At 42.4% G+C, this 21,132-nt stretch overlaps 1 protein-coding gene across 4 annotated transcripts in view; it reads right to left on the reverse strand.

Annotated features, from left to right (window-relative positions):
* The window catches only part of RNF8 (ring finger protein 8), a 44,563-nt gene extending 23,926 nt beyond the window's left edge, over nt 1–20,637 (reverse strand). For 3 of the 4 annotated variants that reach the window (XM_017522565.1, XM_017522564.1, XM_037736237.1), the window contains exons 1-3: nt 20,324–20,637; nt 14,055–14,183; nt 5,218–5,949 (exon numbers count right to left, since the gene is read on the reverse strand). In XM_017522565.1, the coding sequence (XP_017378054.1) occupies nt 5,218–5,949; nt 14,055–14,183; nt 20,324–20,434 (972 nt within the window). In that variant the 5' untranslated portion in view covers nt 20,435–20,637. Of the gene's footprint in view, nt 1–5,217; nt 5,950–14,054; nt 14,184–20,035; nt 20,087–20,323 lie in introns of those variants that run through there. The other variant, XM_037736238.1, reaches the window with a different exon arrangement.
* Nucleotides 20,638–21,132: the final 495 nt, after the last annotated feature.

Raw genomic sequence — 21,132 nt, forward strand, 5'->3', positions numbered from 1 at the left:
ATATATGCACCCAATACAGGAGCACCCAGATACATAAGGCAAGTTCTTAATGACTTACAAAGAGACTTAGACTCCCACACAATAATAGTGGGAGACTTTAACACTCCACTGTCAATATTAGACAGATCAACAAGACAGAAAATTAACAAGGATATCCAGGACTTGAACTCAAGCCTGGACCAAGCAAACCTAATGGACATTTACAGAACTCTCTACCCCAAATCCACAGAATACACATTCTTCTCAGTACCACATCACACCTACTCTAAAACTGACCACATAATTGGAAGTAAATCACTCCTCAGCAAATGCAAAAGAATGGAAATCGTAACAGCCTCTCAGACCACAGTGCAATCAAGTTAGAACTCAGAACTGAGAAACTAACTCAGAACCGCACAGCTTCATGGAAGCTGAACAACTGGTTCTTGAATGTAGACTGGATAAACGATGAAATGAAGGCAGAAATGAAGATGTTCTTCAAAACAAGGAGAACGACGACACAATGTACCAGAATCTCTGGGACACATTTAAAGCAGTGTCTAGAGGACAATATATAGCAATAAATGCCTACATGAGAAGCAAGGAAAGATCTAAAATCAACACCCTATCGTCAAAGTTGAAAGAGCCAGAGGAGCAAGATCAAAAAAACTCAAAACCTAGCAGAAGACAAGAAATAACTAAGATCAGAGCAGAACGGAAGGAGATAAGAGACATAAAAAACCCTTCAAAAAATCAATAAATCCAGGAGCTGGTTTTTGGAAAAGATCAACAAAATAGACCACTAACCAGATTAATAAAAAAGTAAAGAGAGAATAATCAAATAGATGCAATAAAATACGATAAAGGGGATATCACCACAGATTCCACAGAAATACAAACCATCATCAGAGATTATTACAAACAACTCGACGCACAGAAACCAGTAAACCAGGAAGAAACGGATAAATTCCTGGACACTTGCATCCTCCCAAGCCTAAACTAGGAAAAAGTCGAAACCATGAATAGACCAGTAACAAGGGCAGAAGTTGAGGCAGCAATTAATAGCCTACCACCCAAAAAAAGCCCAGGTCCAGATGGGTTCACAGCCAAATTCTACCAGACATACAAAGAGGAGCTGGTACCATTCCTTCTGAACTATTCCAAATAATCCAAAAAGAGGGAATCCTTCCCAAATCATTTTATGAGACCAACATCATTCCGATACCAAAACCCAGCAGAGACTCAGCAAGAAAAGAAAACTTCAAGCCAATATCCATGATGAACATAGATGTAAAAATCTTCAATAAATACTGGCAAACCGATTGCAAGAGCACATCAAAAAGCTTATCCACCGTGATCAAGTAGGCTTCATCCTGGGGATGCAAGGCTGGTTCAACATACAGAAGTCTATAAACGTAATTCACCACATAAACAGAACCAAAGACAAAAACCATACAATTATCTCAATTGATGCAGGGAAGGCCTTTGACAAAATTCAACAGCCCTTTATGCTAAAAACCCTCAATAAACTAGGTACGGATGGAACGTATCTCAAAATAATAAAAGCTATTTATGACAAACCAACAGCCAATATCATAATGAATGGGCAAAAACTGGAAGCATTCCCTTTGAAATCTGGCACTAGACAAGGATGCCCTCTCTCACCACTCCTATTAATATAGTACTAGAAGTTCTAGCCAGAGCAATCAGGCAAGAAAAAGAAATAAAGGGCATTCAAATAGGAAAGGAGGAAGTCAAATTGTCTCTCTTTGCAGACGACATGATTGTATATCTAGAAGACCCCATCGTCTCAGCCCGAAACCTCCTGAAACTGATAAGCAAGTTCAGCAAAGTCTCAGGATACAAAATCAATGTGCAAAAATCACAAGCATTCCTATACACCAATAACAGACTTAAAGAGGGCCAAATCAAGAACAAACTGCCATTCACAATTGCTACAAAGAGAATAAAATACCTAGGAATACAACTAACAAGGAATGTAAAGGACCTCTTCAAGGAGAACTACAAACCACTGCTCAACTAAATAAGAGAGGGCACAAACAGATGAAGAAACATTCCATGCTCATGTTTAGGAAGAATCAATATTGTGAAAATGGCCATACTGCCCAAAGTAATTTACAGATTCAACGCTATCCCCATCAAGCTACCAAACTTCTTCACAGAATTGGAAAAAAACAACTTAAACTTCATATGGAACCAAAGAGAGCCCGCATAGCCAAGTCAATTTAAAAAAAAAAGAACAAAGCTGGAGGCATCACAGTACTGGACTTCAAACTATACTACAAGGCTGCAGTAATCAAAACAGCATGGTACTGCTACCAAAACAGAGATATAGACCAATGGAACAGAACAGAGGCCTCGGAGGCAACACCACACATCTTCAACCATCTGATCTTTGACAAACCCGACAAAAACAAGCAATGGGGAAAGGATTCTCTGTATAATAAATGATGTTGGGAAAACTGGCAAGCCATGTCATGTGCAGAAAGCAGAAACTGGACCCCTTCCTGACACCTTACACTAAAATTAACTCCAGATGGATTAAAAACTTAAACATAAGACCTAACACCATAAAAACCCTAGAAGAAAATCTAGGCAAAACCATTCAGGACATAGGCATAGGCAAGGACTTCATGACCAAAACACCAAAAGCATTGGCAACAAAAGCCAAAGTAGACAAATGGGACCTAATCAAACTCCACAGCTTCTGCACAGCAAAAGAAACAGTCATTACAGTGAATCGGCAACCAACAGAATGGGAAAAAATTTTTGCAAACTACCCATCTGACAAAGGGCTGATATCCAGAATCTACAAAGAACTAAAATAGATTTACAAGAAAAAAACAAACAAGCCCATTCAAAAGTGGGCAAAGGATATGAACAGACACTTTACAAAAGAAGACATACATGAGGCCAACAAACATATGAAAAAATGCTCATCATCACTGGTCATTAGAGAAATGCAAATCAAAACTACATTGAGATATCATCTCACACCAGTCAGAATGGCAATCATTAAAAAATCTGGAGACAACAGATGCTGGAGAGGATGTGGAGAAATAGGAACACTTTTACACTGTTGGTGGGAGTGTAAATTAGTTCAACCACTGTGGAAGACAGTGTGGCGATTCCTCAAGGACCTAGAAATAGAAATTCCATTTGACCCAGCAATCCCATTACTGGGTATATATTCAAAGGATTATAAATCATTCTATTATAAGGACACATGCACACGAATGTTCACTGCAGCACTGTTTACAATAGAAAAGACCTGGAACCAACCCAAATGCCCATCAATGATAGAATGGACAGGGAAAATGTGGCACATATACACCATGGAATACTATGCAGCCATAAAAAAACGATGAGTTCGTGCCCTTTGTAGGGACACGGATGAACCTGGAAACCATCATTATCAGCAAAACGACACAAGAACAGAAAATCAAACACTGCATGTTCTCACTCATAGGTGGGTGTTGAACAACGAGAACACATGGACACAGGGAAGGGAGCATCACACACTGGGGTCTGTCGGGGGGAAGTGGCGGGGGACAGCAGGAGGTGGGGAGTTGGGGAGAGAGAGCATGGGGAGAAATGCCAGATATAGGTGATGGGGAGGAAGGCAGCAAATCATGCTGCCATGTGTGTACCTATGTAACAATCTTGCATGTTCTTCACATGTACCCCAAAACCTAAAATGCAATAAAAAAATTAAAAATTAAAAAAAAATAAGTGTGAAGCAGCAAGAGTTTAATGAACTTCTAAACAAGTGGTAGCAGGTAGGATAAATCCCTAGGGCTTGGTGGACAGAGGGAGATGCAGCTGATCAACAAGGGACTAGATACACTTCACTATGAGCAATAAATATACAACCTACTCATACCCAGAGAAATTCTCGAAACCAGTCCTTTTGCCTTTAACATTTTGGTACAGAAAAAGACTTTGCAGCTATACCTTGAAGCATGTCCAGAGAAGCCACAAATATTAATCAACAGTAACTTGTCCCTGAACAATATTAGCCTTTACAGAGAGTTCTGTCCCAGTGAAGGTGTGAAGGTCTACATCTAAATATGTAGACATAAACCCCCCTCTATTAATTTCAAGAACTAGTCTAGGCTGAATAAGGGAAGCAAAAAGGTACCCACAAATAAGCAGTGTATACTCTCGAAAGTCCTATTTAATCCATGGCCTTTGCTAATGCTACCAGTTCAAGGGGATGGCAGAGATCAGAATGACATTTATAAATTGCTCAGAAATAAGCCAACACTACCGCTGGTTGTTCCTTACCCTGAGCAACCCAAACAAAAAGCTTGTTCACTTCAATGGTGACTGGTCCATCTGAGTTCTAAGTAAACAATGGGGAATTTCTGACATTCAATATTACCTGAACCACTGGGTGGGAGTAAAACATGTGGTTCCTGACAGATAGGAAATGACATTTTGGGCAGGGACAGGATCTGCTCTAGCCTAAAGCTTTGTGCAAGAGCATGTCATCTAAGCAAATGACTCAGGGATGGGAACACATTTGGTCTTTATACAGCTAAGACAGCCATTATTTTATCTTCCTACTATAGGCCCTGCGGAAAGTGGTTTATCATTCAACTCAACAATGCAGCCATGGTGCATCTGTCCCATCACATGCTAGCTGCTCAAAATAGAAACAAAAACATTTTCTGCCTTTTTAGCTTCTTACCTCCTGGGTTAGCTACAGAGTTAACTAACCTTTCTAGCTAACAAACTGTCAGGTACAAGGGCAAAGGAACCAGCTGACCTGTACCTGCCCTGGGACTAAGTGATCTGGCCTTGGCCCAGAGAAAAGATAAGTAAGTCCTGAAGACAACTATTGATTTAATTGGGCTATACTGTGGTTTTGTGGCATCTTGACCTTCACCTAACCTTCCCCTGAATTCATGTTGGTTCTGAGTTGACTCAGCTTTGCATCCTGGGATATGTCCTCACTGGCTCTCCTGGATATTTTACCCTATCTTAGCGCCCCAACTCCGGCTCCTGATCTCATCAGCGTGCTGAAGCCTTAACCCTTTACTCAACCCAATTCCCTCATCTCAAGAGTTTACTGTTCCCATTCCATTTCCTGTCTTTGGTGCTCAGAATTTGGTGCCTGGCCCAGAAACTGAGAACTCTGGCCAGAGGCTCATGAAGTGCCTGCCCCACCCCTGATGACCACTCTTGCCCTTTCCTTCCTGAAGGATGTGGTACCTGAAGATGCTGTTCCTCTTCCTGGAAAGTCTTCTCTAGTTGCTCCACTCTTGCCTGCTGCTGAGCCTGCTCTGCACACAGCTGGGACTGCAAGTCCTGCAGTTCCTGCTCCATTTTCACAATTTTCTTTGAGTTCCCCTTTTGGGTCTGCTTTTTCACATTCCTAACAGCTTCTTGTTTTTCCTGCATCTGTATTTTCAGCTTCAGAATCCTGGACATGGTCACCTTAAACAGCTGTAAGCTGCTCTGAGATGCTGAAGAGTTTGAGGCTTTCTGCTGAGCCTCTGTGACTTTGGGGAAGCCAGGGTAAATGGGAGGCCCTGTGGTCTTCTTATTTGGCTCAAGGGCAGCCAACTTAGGATTTAAATTTTCAGAGGGTATACTGGCCACTTCACCTTTCCCCTGTGATTTCACTGACTGACCAGATTCATAAGACACTTTGTTTATTTTGGATTTCAAATTTGAGGGGCCTTCAGCTCCAGGACCCTCTAATTCATCCAAACTAAATTTCCTTTTAGTTCTCAATCCCTTATTTTTTTCTATCATCTGGTCATTCTTTGGGGAAAGACAAGGATATATCGTCGCCCAGTCTTCTTCAGTAACTTCATATTCATACTCCGCATTCTCCTTATTCTCCAGAGGCACTCCAAGTTGGATGTAGTCTCCCTTATGAATGGAATAGACTCTTAAAGGTTCCAGACGCTGTCTGTTCAGCCAAACACCATTCAGACTCTGGAGAAAGTTAAAGAAAGAAATAAGCTTCATGATTTTCATCCTCTTAATAGAATCTCTCTCCTGCTACTCTAAAACCTTCTGCCTTTTCAGAAGGAAAACTCTTGATAACAAACTGAAAAGAAAGAATCATAAACTACCATCCTTAGAAACAGCATTTGTCAAGCAGTGCTTTGGCTTTTTACCTATATTTCACATTCATGCCTCCACAGAGAGCTGCCACGTCACAGGCAGGAATCACCTTACATTATTGGTGGTTAATTTACTCAAACACATACAATAGCATGAAAGGAAACGGAAACTGGATAGTTCCTACTGACCTAAACTGGAGGCAATAAGGCAATGTCCCAAAACTAGAAAAAATGCGATTAGTGAAGAAAGCAGTATCTAAGGGTGAGGTCCATGAAGTAGGCTCAAATACTATCTCTGGATGTGGATCCTTAACACACTGGTGAAAGAGCAAGCACACATAAACCAAAAGAAAACAGAGTAATATATCCTGTACTGGGGTCAAATGGCAGGTAGGATCTGACCCAATTAATACCAACAGGGGTATATGGGCAATACAGGATAGCAGTTAAAAGCTGGAGCTCTGGACTCAGATGCAGGTTCACAGTCTGCATGGTGTTTGGCAATTTACTTAACCTCTCCATGCCTCAGTTTTGTCTGCAGAATAGGGATAGTACGGTACCTACCTCATACTGTTCCTGTGAGGAATGAATAAGATAATGCATGTAAATCACTTAGCACAATAACTTACACATAACAAATGCTTAATAAATATTTCCTGTCCGGGAGCGGTGGCTTACAACTGTAATCTCAATACTTTAGGAGGCTGAGGTGTGCAGATCACTTGAGGCCAGGAGTTCAAGACCACCCTGGCCAACACAGCAAAATCCCATCTCTACTAAAAATACAGAAATTAGCTGGTCATGGTGGTGGGTGCCTGTAATCCCAGCTACCTGGGAGTTTAAGGCATGAGAATAGCTTGAATCCGGGAGGCAGAGGTTGCTGTGAGCTGAGATCGTGTCACTGTACTCCAGCCTGGGTGACAGAGTACAGAGATGAGACTCTGCCTCCAAAATAAATAAAATATTTACTTTTATGGTTTTAATGAAGTCATAGTATCGAGATTAAGAATACACATCCTGGAGTCAGGCTGCCTGGGTTTGTAATGTGGCTCTATCACTTAGCAGCTGGGTGATGTTGGGCAGGTTTCTTGACCTCTTTATGGCCCAGTTGCTGCATGGTTAAAATGGAGGAAAATAATAGTCCCTCCCTCATGGTGTCTGTGTGGATTTAATGAGATAAAACACGGCATGTATTTAGACAGTACCTGGGCATCATATTTCATAACTGTTCACTACTATTACTATGCCTTGGTTCAACTGATTCGTCAACAATCAGTTCAATTCTATGCTCAATGTCATGCAAGGCAAATATATTAAGTACAAAAGACAAGAAAACTTTCAGCAGCGGACTGTGGAAAAGACAACACAAGGACTCAAATAAGTAAATGTGGGATTACATGGCATATCCTATAAATGCAAAGGAGTATTATGTGCAGCTGGGATAGCTAAGGGATGCTAAATGCAGATGATAGGTCCTAAAATAGACATGAAACAAATTCAAGATTCAGAGGTGAAATACATTGGTGGGCATTTTAACCCAGATCATGGACTTCAGTTTGCGAGATAGGCCAGAGATGAAGCTCACTTCTGAATTGGGACTCAGACTTACGTTTACACTGGCAACTACAGCTATCTACTTTCAGCTAGAAAAAAATCCCCAGTCAACTCAAATATGAAGGACAGGGGCTTGACCACAAGGCACAGAGGGTAAAGGGAAACTAGAGATCAGATCTTAACTCTGGTTTGGCATTAGGCTCTTGTTTCCACCTTTATATAACTTGGTTTGCAAAGACTTGCATAGATATATACAGAAAGACTAGTGTTAACCCACTGCACATCGGGCCTAACCTGGCGCATCCAGGAAACCTCCTCACATCCTTTCTGTTCAGCCTGAGAAACTATGGGGAGTGATCAGTTTTGCTGAATTCTGAAACAACATAAGAGAAATAACAAAAGAGAGGGGTGAGGCCAGAAGAAGCTGAGTACAATTTTAGAGCAGGACAGTCAATTTTAGGTTACATGCAGGAAAAACGTCTCAGGAAAAGGGATAAGACACAGAAGGCCACCTAATGCCAAGGTACAGAAATTTTAAGAGTCTCCAAAGCTAAGAAGAGGTTAAATAAATAAATAAATGAGATGACAGAAGCATCCCAGAGCTAAAGAGAGTAAGAATTCCTCAGAAGCTGGGGCAAACTTTCGTGATATGTTGCAGCCCTCCACTAGATCCTCTACATTAACCCATCCCCTTCAGAGCCCTTTTAGAAGCTGGAAAATAAACTCAAAAATTCCCCATCACATTTTATCCTTGGCCCCTTGTGCATTTACCCATTCATCACTTCTCAGTGACATCTAGTGGCACAATTTAAACCAAAGCCCTGAGTCAGGTCTGTTCATAGGACACTAGAAATGGACAAAAATCCCATGGCTGATAAGAACAATCAAGTACTGCTGGATATGATCTCAAATACAATGGTTTAAATAATCATGCTCTGTTCAAGGCTTTCTTGATGTTGGTTTTCATAACTACCCACTTGAACAATGTTAGCAGCAGAAAATGATACCCAGAAAAGTCTGCCTGATGTCTCTCAGCCACCAATGGGAAAAAGGTGGGATGACCCACATCCACGTAGACAGGAATTACTACTTCACCTGATGTTCAATTTCTGTCCAGCTATTTTTAAACTTATTGAAGAGAGTGGAAACTCAAAACCAAAAGGCAGTATTTTCTTGGAGTGCTTTAGATAATTTACATAGCTCAGTGGTTCTCAACCCTGAATATACAGTAAAACTACTTGGGAAAGTTTAAAACAAAGAGGGGTGCCTGGGTTTGGCCCTCAAAGGGAGTTAATTGGTCTGAGATAGGACCTAATTATCAGTATTTTAAAAGTTACCTTTATATACAAACTGTATCAGGATACAAAGGATACAAAGCCCCTTGGTAGTCAAGGTTTCCCCCATTCCCAGGCAACTACTTATCTGTTCTCTACCCTTTCCCAGAATGTAATACAAATGGAATCAGTGTCTCCACTTTTGAGGCTTGCTTCTCTCACTTAGTGTAATGCCTCTGAAATTCATCCACACTGTTGCATTACCAGCTGTTTATTTTATTGCTGAGTAATATTGAAGGTAGTACCAGTGGAGCACAGTTTATCCATTCTCTAGTTGCTTTTTTCCCAGCTTTTGGTGATTAGTAATAAAGCCACTACAAACATTCACATACAAGTTTCTGTGAGAACATAAACTTTCCTTAATCTTGGATAAATACCTAGAAATAGGATCACTGGGCCGGCTGTGGTGGCTCACACCTGTAATCTTAGCACTTTGGGAGGTCGAGGCAGGCAGGTCACTTGAGGTCAGGAGTTTGAGACCAGCCTGACCAACATGGAGGAACACTGTCTCTACTAAAAATAAAGAAATTAGCCGGATGCGGTGGTGCATACCTGTAATCTCAGCTACTTGGGAAGCAAAGGCAGAATTGCTTGAACCTGGGAGGCAGAGGTTGCAATGCGCCAAGATCGCGCTATTGTACTCTAGCCTGGGCAGCAAGAGCAAGACTCCATCTTGAAAGAGAGAAAAAAGAGAAAGAGAGGAAAGAAAGAAAAGGCAGAAAAGAACGAAAAGGAAGAAGGAAGGAAGGAAGGAAGGAAGGAAGGAAGGAAGGAAGGAAGGAAAGAAGGAAGGAAGGAAAAAGAAAGGAGGGAGAGGGATTGAGAGGGAGAGAATGAGAGAGAGGGAAAGGGAGAGGGAGAGAGAGAGAGAGAGAGATAGAGAGAGAGAGAATACGAATTACTGGACAAGTGTATATTTGACTCTTAGAAACCACCAGTTTTGGCCAGACACGGTGGCTCATGCCTGTAATCCCAGCACTTTGGGAGGCCGAGGTGGGACGATCACGAGGTCAGGAGTTTGAGACCAGCCTGGCCAACATGGTGAAACCCCATCTCTACTAAAAATACAAAAATTAGCTGGGCACAGTGGCAGGCACCTGTAATCCCATCTACTCGGAAGGCTTGAACCCAGGAGGTGGAGGTTTCAGTGAGCCAATATTGCACGACTGCATGCCAGCCTGGGCAACAGAGTGAGACTCCATCTCAAAAAAATAAAAAGAAATAAACCACCAGTTTTTCAGAGTGGAGGTGCCATTTTATATTCACACTTGAGTGTTTAGAAGTTCCAGTTATTCTGCATACTTGCCAGCACTTGGTATCATCAAGTCTTATTTTAGCAGTTATATTAATTGTGTATCCATCAATATCTTTTTAAAACCTCTTTACTCAGGCAGAACATGCAAACGTAAACGTGCACAAATCATAAATGTACCAACTAGGTCAACAGCCACAAAATGAATATCTCAGTTTAACTGCCGTGAGGCCAAAAACAAAACAAATCCCATCCCACATTATCAGCATCCCAGAAGCCCCCTTGTGCCTCCTTCTGGTCAGCGGCCACTCTGGCAATAAGGTGACTACCAACCAGATTTAACAGCACATGCTAATTTTGCCTGGTTTGAAACACTGTATAAATGGCATCATATAATATGTGTTCTTTTCTGTCTGTCTTCTTTCACTCAATATTATGTGAGATTTATCTATGTTATTAGATATAGTTCATTAATATTCACTACAGTATAGTGTTTCAATATAAGATTATTCCACAATTTATCCATTCTACTGTTGATGGACATTTGTGCTGTTTCCCTGGGAGTGAAAACAGTGTGTCAAGAGCTATATATATATATGTTCAACTTTAATAAATAATGGCAAATAATTTCCCAAAGTAGTTGTACCAATTTGCACTCCCAACAGAAGAGCAAGAGCATTCTATTGCTCCATATCCTTACCAATACCTGGCATCACTAGTCTTCAATTTTAGCCACTCTGGTGAATGTGTAGAGGTATTCCATTATGGTTTTAATTAAAATTCCCCAGATCATTAATAAGGTTGAACAACTTTTCACTGGATACAACCTTTTGTGAAGTGCTCGTCTCTTGCTCATTTTTAAATTGGGCACATCTGTCTTTTTATTGATGTGCAGTTCTGTATATACCTCAGTATAAGCCCTTCATCGACTATAAAGCATAGCAAACATCTTCCTCTCTGAGTTGGCCTTTCACTCTCTTAATGGTGTCTTTTGATGAATGAACATTTTTACTGTACTACCATCAGTATTTTTAAAAAGTACCCCAGATGAGAGTAAAAACTGGAAACAGGGTTGATAACCACTGCTCCGGTTGCTGGAGGACCAGAAACTGAACTGTCCCAAACAGCAAAGTTTGTTCACATAAGAGTATACTCAACAGAGACTTCAACTGCTAGAGTCTGCAGAAGAACAAAGGTAGGAATCACCAGGCAGCAGGTGAAAAACAACAGGAGAGGAGGGGAAGAATGAGAAAGGCTCAAATAAGACATGACCGAACCTCTAAGGCATTTCATACTGTGACTTTAAAACAACCAATTTTTTTTTTTTTTAAATGTTTTGATCGAGTTATAAAAACAACCAATTTTCTGAAAGAGCTGGATACCAACACAAAGGACGGGCCATCTGAAGAGCTTATGAATTAACCAAAACCTACACAACTAGAACCATCTTCATACTGTGTGCAGAGTTAGCTGTCCTCCAAGGTTTTTTTTTCTATATTTTAAGCCAATTTTAAACCAAAATCACATTTCTTGCAATTTTTAAAATCTATACTTAAAGTCTCCCTTTCTGGCCATTCCAGCAGATGAGAGAAGGCAGCTCTGAGTTTTAACTTATTAGAAATACCTATGTCTTAAAAGAGACTTGGCAAATGACTTGAAACACAACCACAGCAATAATATCCTACAGCTGAAATTAGGGTCCCTTATCAGCAGAAGACGATTGCCATGGCATCATGACAGAAAGAAGCCAGAAAGGGAGCATCTATAGTCAATAGAAAAATGCAAGGGGTAGGGGGGATTTACTTGTAAGAATTGTTCCATCAAAATACCCCAGTCCTAGCTTCTCTTAAAAATCAGTTACCTCACAAATGATCACAGCTAAAAGATTTAAACAGGCTGTTAAGAAACCTCTCTTTCCTCTCTACTGCCTGACTGAGACCTGAGAAGAATCACATGGTAACAGCAGCCCTAGAAGGAAGGGTACAAAGCAAACACTGGAGAGGGAGCCCAGAGCAGTCATGATCTGATCTTGCACAGGCTGCCTCTGTATTCCTGTGGTCAACATTCAAATAACACTAAAGTTGATCAGTTAGTGGCTTCCCAACCTATAAAAATCTGCTAATCCCATAAGTGGAGATCACATCTACATGGCACACAATTAAGAAAAGGAGAGAATTCGCCTCTATAATATTGTAATCCCAATTATCATACAGACTACTCTGATGAGGAAAACATCTTTCCCTAAACTGTTCTGATATACGCTATTACAGAGGCTTCAAAATCTTGCAGCTATATTTCAAATATGCATAATTAATTTTGTGTGGCATCATAAAGCCAGTATAGCAAATTGCTTAGGTACTTTACTGGTATTTGACACAGGGCATGGCAGAGAAACTTAAGTCCTGGCTCATTATAGAGAAGGCCTTGGGCAAGACAGTTTATAATCTCTCTGGGCCTCAGATTCATCTGTCTACATAAGGGGTTAAACTAGATAATCTCAGTACCAATTTTTATCCTGCTCATAGTGCCTTGCTAAAAGTGCTGAACCAATTTACTTGGCATTTATATACTGTCTCCTTCAATACAGTGCCAACTGAACTTAATACTAGAACAGGAAGATACTTTCCAGCAGCTTAAATCTAGCAGTTTTATGCATGCAAAATGGGGCTGCCGGGCAGATCTGGAATATCCTCCCTTCTAATGGTACCTTTAAAATCCTAACCAGGGCAGTGAAGCAGTATGATATGGTACTTAAGGACATTTTATACTCCCTAGATCTTAACTGTTTACATTAGAATTTCTCTCACCTCATAGTCTGTGTTTTCACTGTATTCCTGGGTGCATGTACATCTGCACTTTAGGCATTTTCTTTTCTTTTTGATACAGACAGGGCCTCACCATGTCAGCCACACTGGAGTGCAGTGGCTATTCACAGGTGCAATCCCATTGCTAACCAGCACAGCAGTTTTGACCTGCCCTGCTACCAACCTGGGTCAGTTCACCTCTGCTTAAGCAACCTGGTGGTCCCCTGCTCTTAGGACGACACTATATTGATGCCAAACCTAATGCAGGCACCAGAATGGCATAGCGCATTATAACCCAGAACTCATGGTCTCAAACAATCCTCTGGCCTCAGCCTCCCCAGTAGCTGGGACTACAGGCATGTGCCACCACACCCAGCGCATTAGGTACTTTCTAATTGCTGGGCTCTGTGTACCATTACACCTCCCTCAATATATTTACCACTACAATAGTGGTTTTCAAATTTGTTTAAAGTAAGAGAAAAACCTGGTATTCAAAGGAAATCTTCAGAACACCAATATTTAAAACATGTTTTAAAAGCCAAGGAAGGTTGCTCAGATTGAAAGGAGTGAGGTGATTTGCAGTAGCTTTGAAGGAAAAAATGAAAAAAAAAAAAAAAAGTGAGGAAGGAAAGGAGCTAAGCGCAGTCAGATCAGTTTCTTCCTTCTCTGCCTGTTCACTGAGCCACGGTGTACTCCAGAAGCTTCAGGAGATTGTGCAGATTTCCAGGATCTCTGGAGCTTCGTCTCAAACAGGCTAACTTGCCCAGTAACTTAGTCTAGTTTTGGAATAGGACCTACTACCCCAATTCAGGTATTCTCTTCAAGGTAACAAACTTCACCCTAAACCAAGAGAAATTATTTTAGCATAATCTAATCTCTGGTAGCATATGGAAGTGGCTGCTTCTGGAAAAGGAAACTGGATGGCTAGGAAAGAAGTTATACTTTTGAATTTTATGAATTACATATGCAAAAAAAAAACAAAGTAATTTAAAAATAAATAAAATTCATTAGGCTTCCATGAATTCTGTACCTTGTTGTCCGTAATTGTCCACTGGCCCTCAGGATTCTGCTTTAAAACACAGTGGTTTCGAGAAATCATCAGAGGGCAGATTTTTGATACCAGTTGGTATGTGACACCAAATCCTCGTCCTACAGTCACCTGGGAAGACAAAAACAATATAAGAAATATATTGTAAGAAATACAATGTAAGAAGTCATTGTGCTGAAAAGGGAGGTTTTTACAAAGCTTGTCAACCAGCAGCATATGCAGGTCCTGACTTAAGAGACCAGACACCTGTGAAACCAAAACAGTGCTATCTGCTATCTCCTCTTTAGCTGCCATGAAAGCCACCAAGTAGAAAAAGACAAACTGTTGTGACAGGAGGAGAAAGCTGAAAAGAGCTATCCATGTACTTCAGGGTTGGCAAGATCTTGAAAGGTCATCTGGTTCAGTGACCATGAGATAGAGGAATTCTTTCTACACATCCCATCGACTCATAAACACTGCAGGTCCGGGAGCGGTTGCTCATGCCTGTAATCCCAGTACTTTGGGAGGCCAAGGTGGCAGGATCGTGAAGTCTGGAGTTTGAGACCAGCCTGGCCAACATGGTGAAACCCTGTCTCTACTAAAAATACAAAAATTAGCTGGGTATGGTAGCGGGTACCTGTAATCCCAGCTACTTGGGAGGCTGAGGCAGGAATCATTTGAACCCCGGAGACAGAAGTGTACTTTACATAAGGCAGGCTCTCCTATTTTTTTAGTGTCTTTGACTTGGCATCTTTCACCCTATAAATTCCATCCATTGGTACTAGCTTTGCCCTGGGCACCATCAGGAAATCTCCGATCCCCTTTCAAAGTCACATTAAGTTTCAAAGTGAACATTAAGTTTTCTCATTTCCTGGTTCTGTGGCAGTTACTTCAACTTAACTTCCAGGGAATGGGTTTGAGTCTCTTTGCCATTCTTACGAATCTGTGAAAGGACTGCTGGTTTATCTTTATTCCTGGATGCCATATTAAGAAAAATAAATCACACAGTCAAATGCAAGTGTTACTTTCCCAGTTCTAGATATTATCACTGGACCGTATAAACTGCATTAGCTGTCATAGCAGATCTAGTACACTGCCAGTGTATCCTCGGACTCAGGAATGATTAAATTTCTTGGTCTCCCCCTCCTCCAAGAAATGCTATGCTAAGTCATGTCTCTTTCGCTCTATACTTGACCAGATGGAAAACCTTAGGTTCAAGCACAGGACCTTAGACTGATTCCTACTAAATTTCACCTTGCTAGTTCAGCCTATCACACCAACTTGTCAAGACCTTTCTGAATTTTTAATCTGCCATCAGAACAGACATACTTAATATCCCTCCCACCAAATTAATATGATATGATGCCTTTTATACCTTCATTCAAGACACAGAATGGGATGCAGCCAAAGGCAAAGTTTTCAGGAAAGTCTACTAAACATTAATCCACACAGTCTGGATACACCCTGGGCCAATTATAATTCAACCAAAAGTCTCTGCATTGGAGTACATATTCTCTGTCTTATCCACAAGAACAGCTTGAGAGCTTTTGGAAAGGTTGAAAAGAAGCCCCAATTCACAACTACCATACTTTCTTGTTGGACAAATCTAGTTCCTAACAACCCTGTGAAGGAAGGAAACTAAATTCTTCAGAGATCCAGATCACAGAATTCCCTGCTTATTCTTCTCAGTGCATAAAAGACCTCTTTAATGACCATTACTACAACCTTAACCTTGAAACCAAAGTTGGCTAAAAACTGCCCTTTTCTTTTGAAAATCTTTCAGAATCATGCCTGTTCTCCTCCCCACAAACTCTCATCTCAGTACCGATGCTACCATCCAACCAACTGCTCAACCCATATCCCAGAAGCCATCTTTGATTCATCTCTGTCCCTCATCCCCACATTGAAATCATTGGTAAATTCTATGGGATATAATCCAAATATGTCTGAAGTCTGTTCATTTCTATCTCTGCAGCCACAACCTTAGTCCAAACCACCGGGCCTCCTACTGTTTCTGTTCCCACTCTAGCCCCCATAAACTTTACACACTAGCTGGAATAGAAATGTTAAAATTTTAAATCAGCCGGGTGTGGTGGCTCACGCCTGTAATCCAAGCACTTTGGAGGCCAAGGCGGGCGGATCACCTGAGGTCGGGAGTTCAAGACCAGCTGACCACCATGGTGAAACCCCATCTTTAAAAAATATATAAAAATTTAAAAAATTATTAAAAAAAAATGTTTAAATCAGATAATTCTCCTCTTTCCTTAAAACCATTTAATCATTCAAACTTCCTTCCATGGCCTATAAGACCCTGAATGTCCTGAGTCACCTCCTCTTTAGTCTTATACCATAGTGCCAACACTAGCTGCTCCAGCCCCTCGTTCCTTAAGCCCCTCTCCCCCAAGTGCCAGCCTACCTGAGGGTCTTTTCCCTTAGCCCCTCTAAGAACACTCTTCTCTCATATCTTGCATGAGCTCCTAATCTTTCATGTTTCAGCTACTCATAAGCCTACTCAGATCACCACTGTCTAAAGTTGGCTGTCTGCTTCCCATCATATTTCTTCAGTTATTAGCATGCATTTATCACAAACCAAAATTATCTTGCTTATTTTACTTTTCCCCTCCTCTCCCTTGCTAGAATATAAATAAGACAAGCAGGGACTTTATCTGTCTGGTTTAACATTGTGTTTCTATACCTGGCATGGTGTTCAGTTAATATTTGAGAATGAATGGAAGAATAGAGATCTTGCGTATGAGTGGAGATTTTAGGATGGGTATTTTTAGGTCAGAAGTTGGAGACTGTATTACCATTGGAGAATGTGGAGCAGCAGTTGGAACTCATATGGTCTCACTTTAAAATGCTGTGGTGGCCACTCCACCAACACTGAGCATGAAGTTTTTCAGTTCTTTAACACTTTGCCAGAATTACATTAATTATAGAAGTTCCTCTGAATTAATACATATATCTGTTAAAAATGGAATGGTTAGGGATTTATCTGTCATCCATATTCAGTAAAAATTTCCATTCAGGTAGCTTTATCTCTAAGAGAGGAAGCGTCCTGTATTGTAGGCTAATACTTGAAGGGAGACAGCCAGGCTGCCATTGTGAGTAGCCTGGGGAAAATGGTACCAAAAAAGTAGAAGAGTGCCTTCTTCTGAAATTTCCACCAACAGACTCTGAACCCAGAAAAAGGAAACATTGTTTTACATCCTTCCCTGTGCTGCCCGGTCCCAGAATTTACCTTGGTACTACTGATGTTTCACCTATACTATAAAAGAGTGCAATGAGGCTACCTGGAAATCTTAGGACCACTCAGCAGAACACTAAATTTCCCATGGGAATTGACTGATGACACATATGTGAGGGGCCATTTTCATTTACAATAGATTTGCAAGTCTTTGAGCTTACACACATTATTGGTCTAAAAGATCATCTTGTCCTTGTCCACCTTCACTATGATTATTACCCCTTTCCTCCTGGGCACAATTTCTACTGTTTCCCAAATAACCAGTAAATACAGCTGGGTGTGGTGGCTCACACCTGTAATTCCAGCACTTTGGGAGGCCCAGGTGAGCAGATCACATGAAGCCAGGAGTTCGAGACCAGCCTGGCCAACATGGCGAAACCTCCCTCTCTACTGGAAATACAAAAATTAGCCAGGGATAGCAGTGCGCATTTGTAATTCCAGCTACTTGGGAGACTGAGGCAGAAGAATCCTTGAACCCAGGAGGTGGAGGTGTGATCACACCACTGCACTCCAGCCTGGGTGATGGAGTATTCTGTCAAAAAAAAAAAAAGCCCCACAAAACAAAAAGCCCCAAACCAGTGAATACAACCATCCTTTCCCTTGGGGCAGAAAAATTCATGAAAACTAAATACAAGAGAAGAAAAGGGGAGAAAGGTTCTGTTGTTTTCCTCAAAGGCAAAGATACTTTACAGTACCTGAGAACTAGCTAATTTGCAATAAATCTCTAATTGTTTTTCCACCAAACTTTATGCATTGCTTTAACAAGCTTAAAGCCACTTATTTAGACAGACAATTTACTCCACTAGTCCCATCAATGAAATGAAAGGAACTGTTTTATTATTTTATCTGCAACATCTGAGACTAGGAAAGGGAAAGGCAGGGAACTGACCTACCTTTGCTGTTACAATGTTATTAGCATACCTCCTAAAATCTTGTGTGAAACAGCTTGTGCTATGATTTGGGGGCCATTACAATAACTACAACTTCTCTTGCCTTTGATTCAGATTTCTTTTCAGGCTATGCCATGACCTGACCTTGCAGGCAGCCAAGCCTGGCAGGCCTCTCCTCCACACAGGTCCTTGAAGCCAGCCAGTCTTAACACTGTGTCTTCATCATTCACTCAGTTTGTATGGGTCTCTCCCCATAGAAGTGGCCCTGACACAAAACGATCAAATGGTTTAGAATATGTCTAAGAGTGCTTTATAGTCTTCTTGCCCTTCCTACAGGTGATTTAATCCTTCCTCCCCATCCCACCTGCCCAAGACTGCAGTACTACCAAGCTATTCAGAAGATAAATTAATCCACAACAATTGAATCTACAGGAGTAACACCTGCCCACTAAGTTAACTTAAAAGGTTGTGTGTATGCATGTAGGGATCAGATTAAATAATGTATTAAGTAACAGTTATACATAAAAATAATTTATTTTTGTATGTATTGTTCAGGTTATTATTCAGGTGTTGATGTTTTAATTTGTTAAACTTCTCACAAACATATACTGTTGGAAAGGGCCACACAGGGAAAGATCAGTGCTCAAGCTAAAAGCATGAATGCCTAATGTGGACTTTTAGGCACTAATACCTGGATAGAAGAGGTATTTGGGGACAGAGATGTTTTCTTAGTGTTCCCGAAATCACAACATACAAGTAACCCTTTATAACCCTCTCTAATGTAGCAACTAAATTTGAGCCTGGACATGAATCCCTCCCCTGACCTGAAGAACTACTGCTCTGGGATGGAACTAAATAATCCTTATCTTGGCACTTGATCATACAGCCCATATGCAGTTCTTAGACCGCTTCATTGCATAAATCCTCTCTCCCCCCTCAAGCCTTAAACTCTTTGAGCGCACAAATTTTATGTGTTCTCATTGTACACCAATGTTAAGTATTCAGTCAACACCTGGCAGACTGAACTGAGGAGTATGACTTACAGGAAAAATCTACCTGAACATACGCAAGACTCAAAGACTTTTTGAGTTTACAACATCATGACCAACTATCCACTTTTATTGCAAAGTGAACCTTTCATACAGATTATTTCCAAAACCCAAATGGTTTCCCGTCATCACCAGCTTGTCCCTGACCCAGTTCTCCTCTTAACCTGATTGCAATCTAACTCCATCCTCCCTTTCCTCACCCTTTGAAGATGCACCACGGTGGTGCATCTTGAACCGTGCCAGGAACGTGCCTCATCTTTCCCCTTTAAAAATTTTTCATTTGGGATTGCATTAACAAAGGCGACAGGCATCCTCTGGAGAAAACTCGGAATCCCTGCCCGACCCCTCCTCTAGCGGTGCCACTCGGCCGTACCGAGCTTCACGGGAGAAATGTGGCCCAGTCTAAGGCGCCCCTGTTCCTCAGAGGTGGGAAGGAAAAAGACATTTCTACGTGAGAGTTTGATCACTTTAAGGGACAAAACCCAAAACTCGCAATCGTTTTCAAGGCAAACTCAAGAAAGTTCACGCGCCGGGCAGCCCTTCCAGGCCCCGCCTCGGCTGCCCAGCAGCTCGAAGGCTCCAACCCACCGTTCCCTGGCAGGCCACCGCGGGGTTCCGTGCGCCCTAAACGGGATCTGGCCAGGCCCCGCCCTCCACTCCTCGACAACCCCGCGTCTCCTCAAAACCTCTGCGCGTCCCTCTCCTTCCCGGCCCCGACCCCACTCCCCGTAGGCCCAGGCCTCTCTGGGCTGGGCCCTCTTCTCGACCCGCCGCCCACAGGCCAGGCCTCGTCCTCACCCCAATCCTTGTGGCCCTCCAGAGCCGAACTCTCATCTCTTCCTTTCTCCCACTCGGGTCCTATTTCTCCCCAAATACCTCCCACCTTAGACCCTTCAGCCGCTCGAGCCAGAACCGCTCCCTCCCTTCTCTCGCCAGGATCCACCCCATACAGACACCTCGCTCGCCATCCGTGTGCCCGCCTCCTCTCTGCCATTCATTCCGCCCAGCTAGACGCCTTCCTCCCTCCCCGGAGCCCCGCTCCCTCCAGCCCCTGCCCTCCGCCCCACAGGACCCCTTCCCCCTTACCTCACGCCCATCTTCCAGCAGCAGCCACCCGGCGCTCATCCCCACCCGCCGCAGGCACCAGCTCCGACCACCGGCGCGGTCTCCCGTGACCAAGAAGCCAGGCTCCCCCATCGTCTACTCGACCCCGGGTGGCGGTCAGCACCAAACTAGACCCCGACCGGGGTTCCGGCGGCCTCGCTGCATCCCGGCAGCTTCCATAGCTAAACAACAGACAGAAGCAATCGCCAGCGCTCAGATCGATGTGAATACAGGCTCCGCCCGCCCGCCGTCGACCCGGAAGCAGGAGCACTGCGCCTGCGCGAGAGGAAGGCGGCCGCCCCGGGGCGGAGAGGGTTGGCTGGGAGTGGATCCCGCCTCGTGCGGGGCGGGCGCGGTTTGAGGGCTCTCCTTCTCGAGTGACTTCTCTTGTCCGCTCCAGAACCATCACCCAGTCCTGGCCGCCCCAGACTGGAACCTCTCCTCACCTTTCCTCTTTTTTAAAAAAATCATGTAAAACTATAGCACACTTTTAAACAATTTTAAACTTTCCATCAGTTTTAAGTCCGCCTAGCCTGTTCCTAAATAGCCTCTATTTTGCACGACCTCCTCATATTGCCGAAGTAAAAAATAAATTACACTAGGCAAATCTACAAAGACAGAGAGCACAGTTACTTGGGGCGAGGTGTGGGAGCGGGGATTCAATGCAGATGGGCTTGGAGAAATTGAAGGAAAGCAGTAACAGAAATGTTCTAAAAGTGGATTGTGAAAAATAAAAGTGGATTGTGGTGACAGTTGCACAACTGTATAAATTTATTAAAAAGTCATGGAAG

Source organism: Cebus imitator, unplaced genomic scaffold (genome assembly GCF_001604975.1).
Source record: "Cebus imitator isolate Cc_AM_T3 unplaced genomic scaffold, Cebus_imitator-1.0 Scaffold24, whole genome shotgun sequence".
Lineage (NCBI taxonomy): Eukaryota > Metazoa > Chordata > Mammalia > Primates > Cebidae > Cebus > Cebus imitator.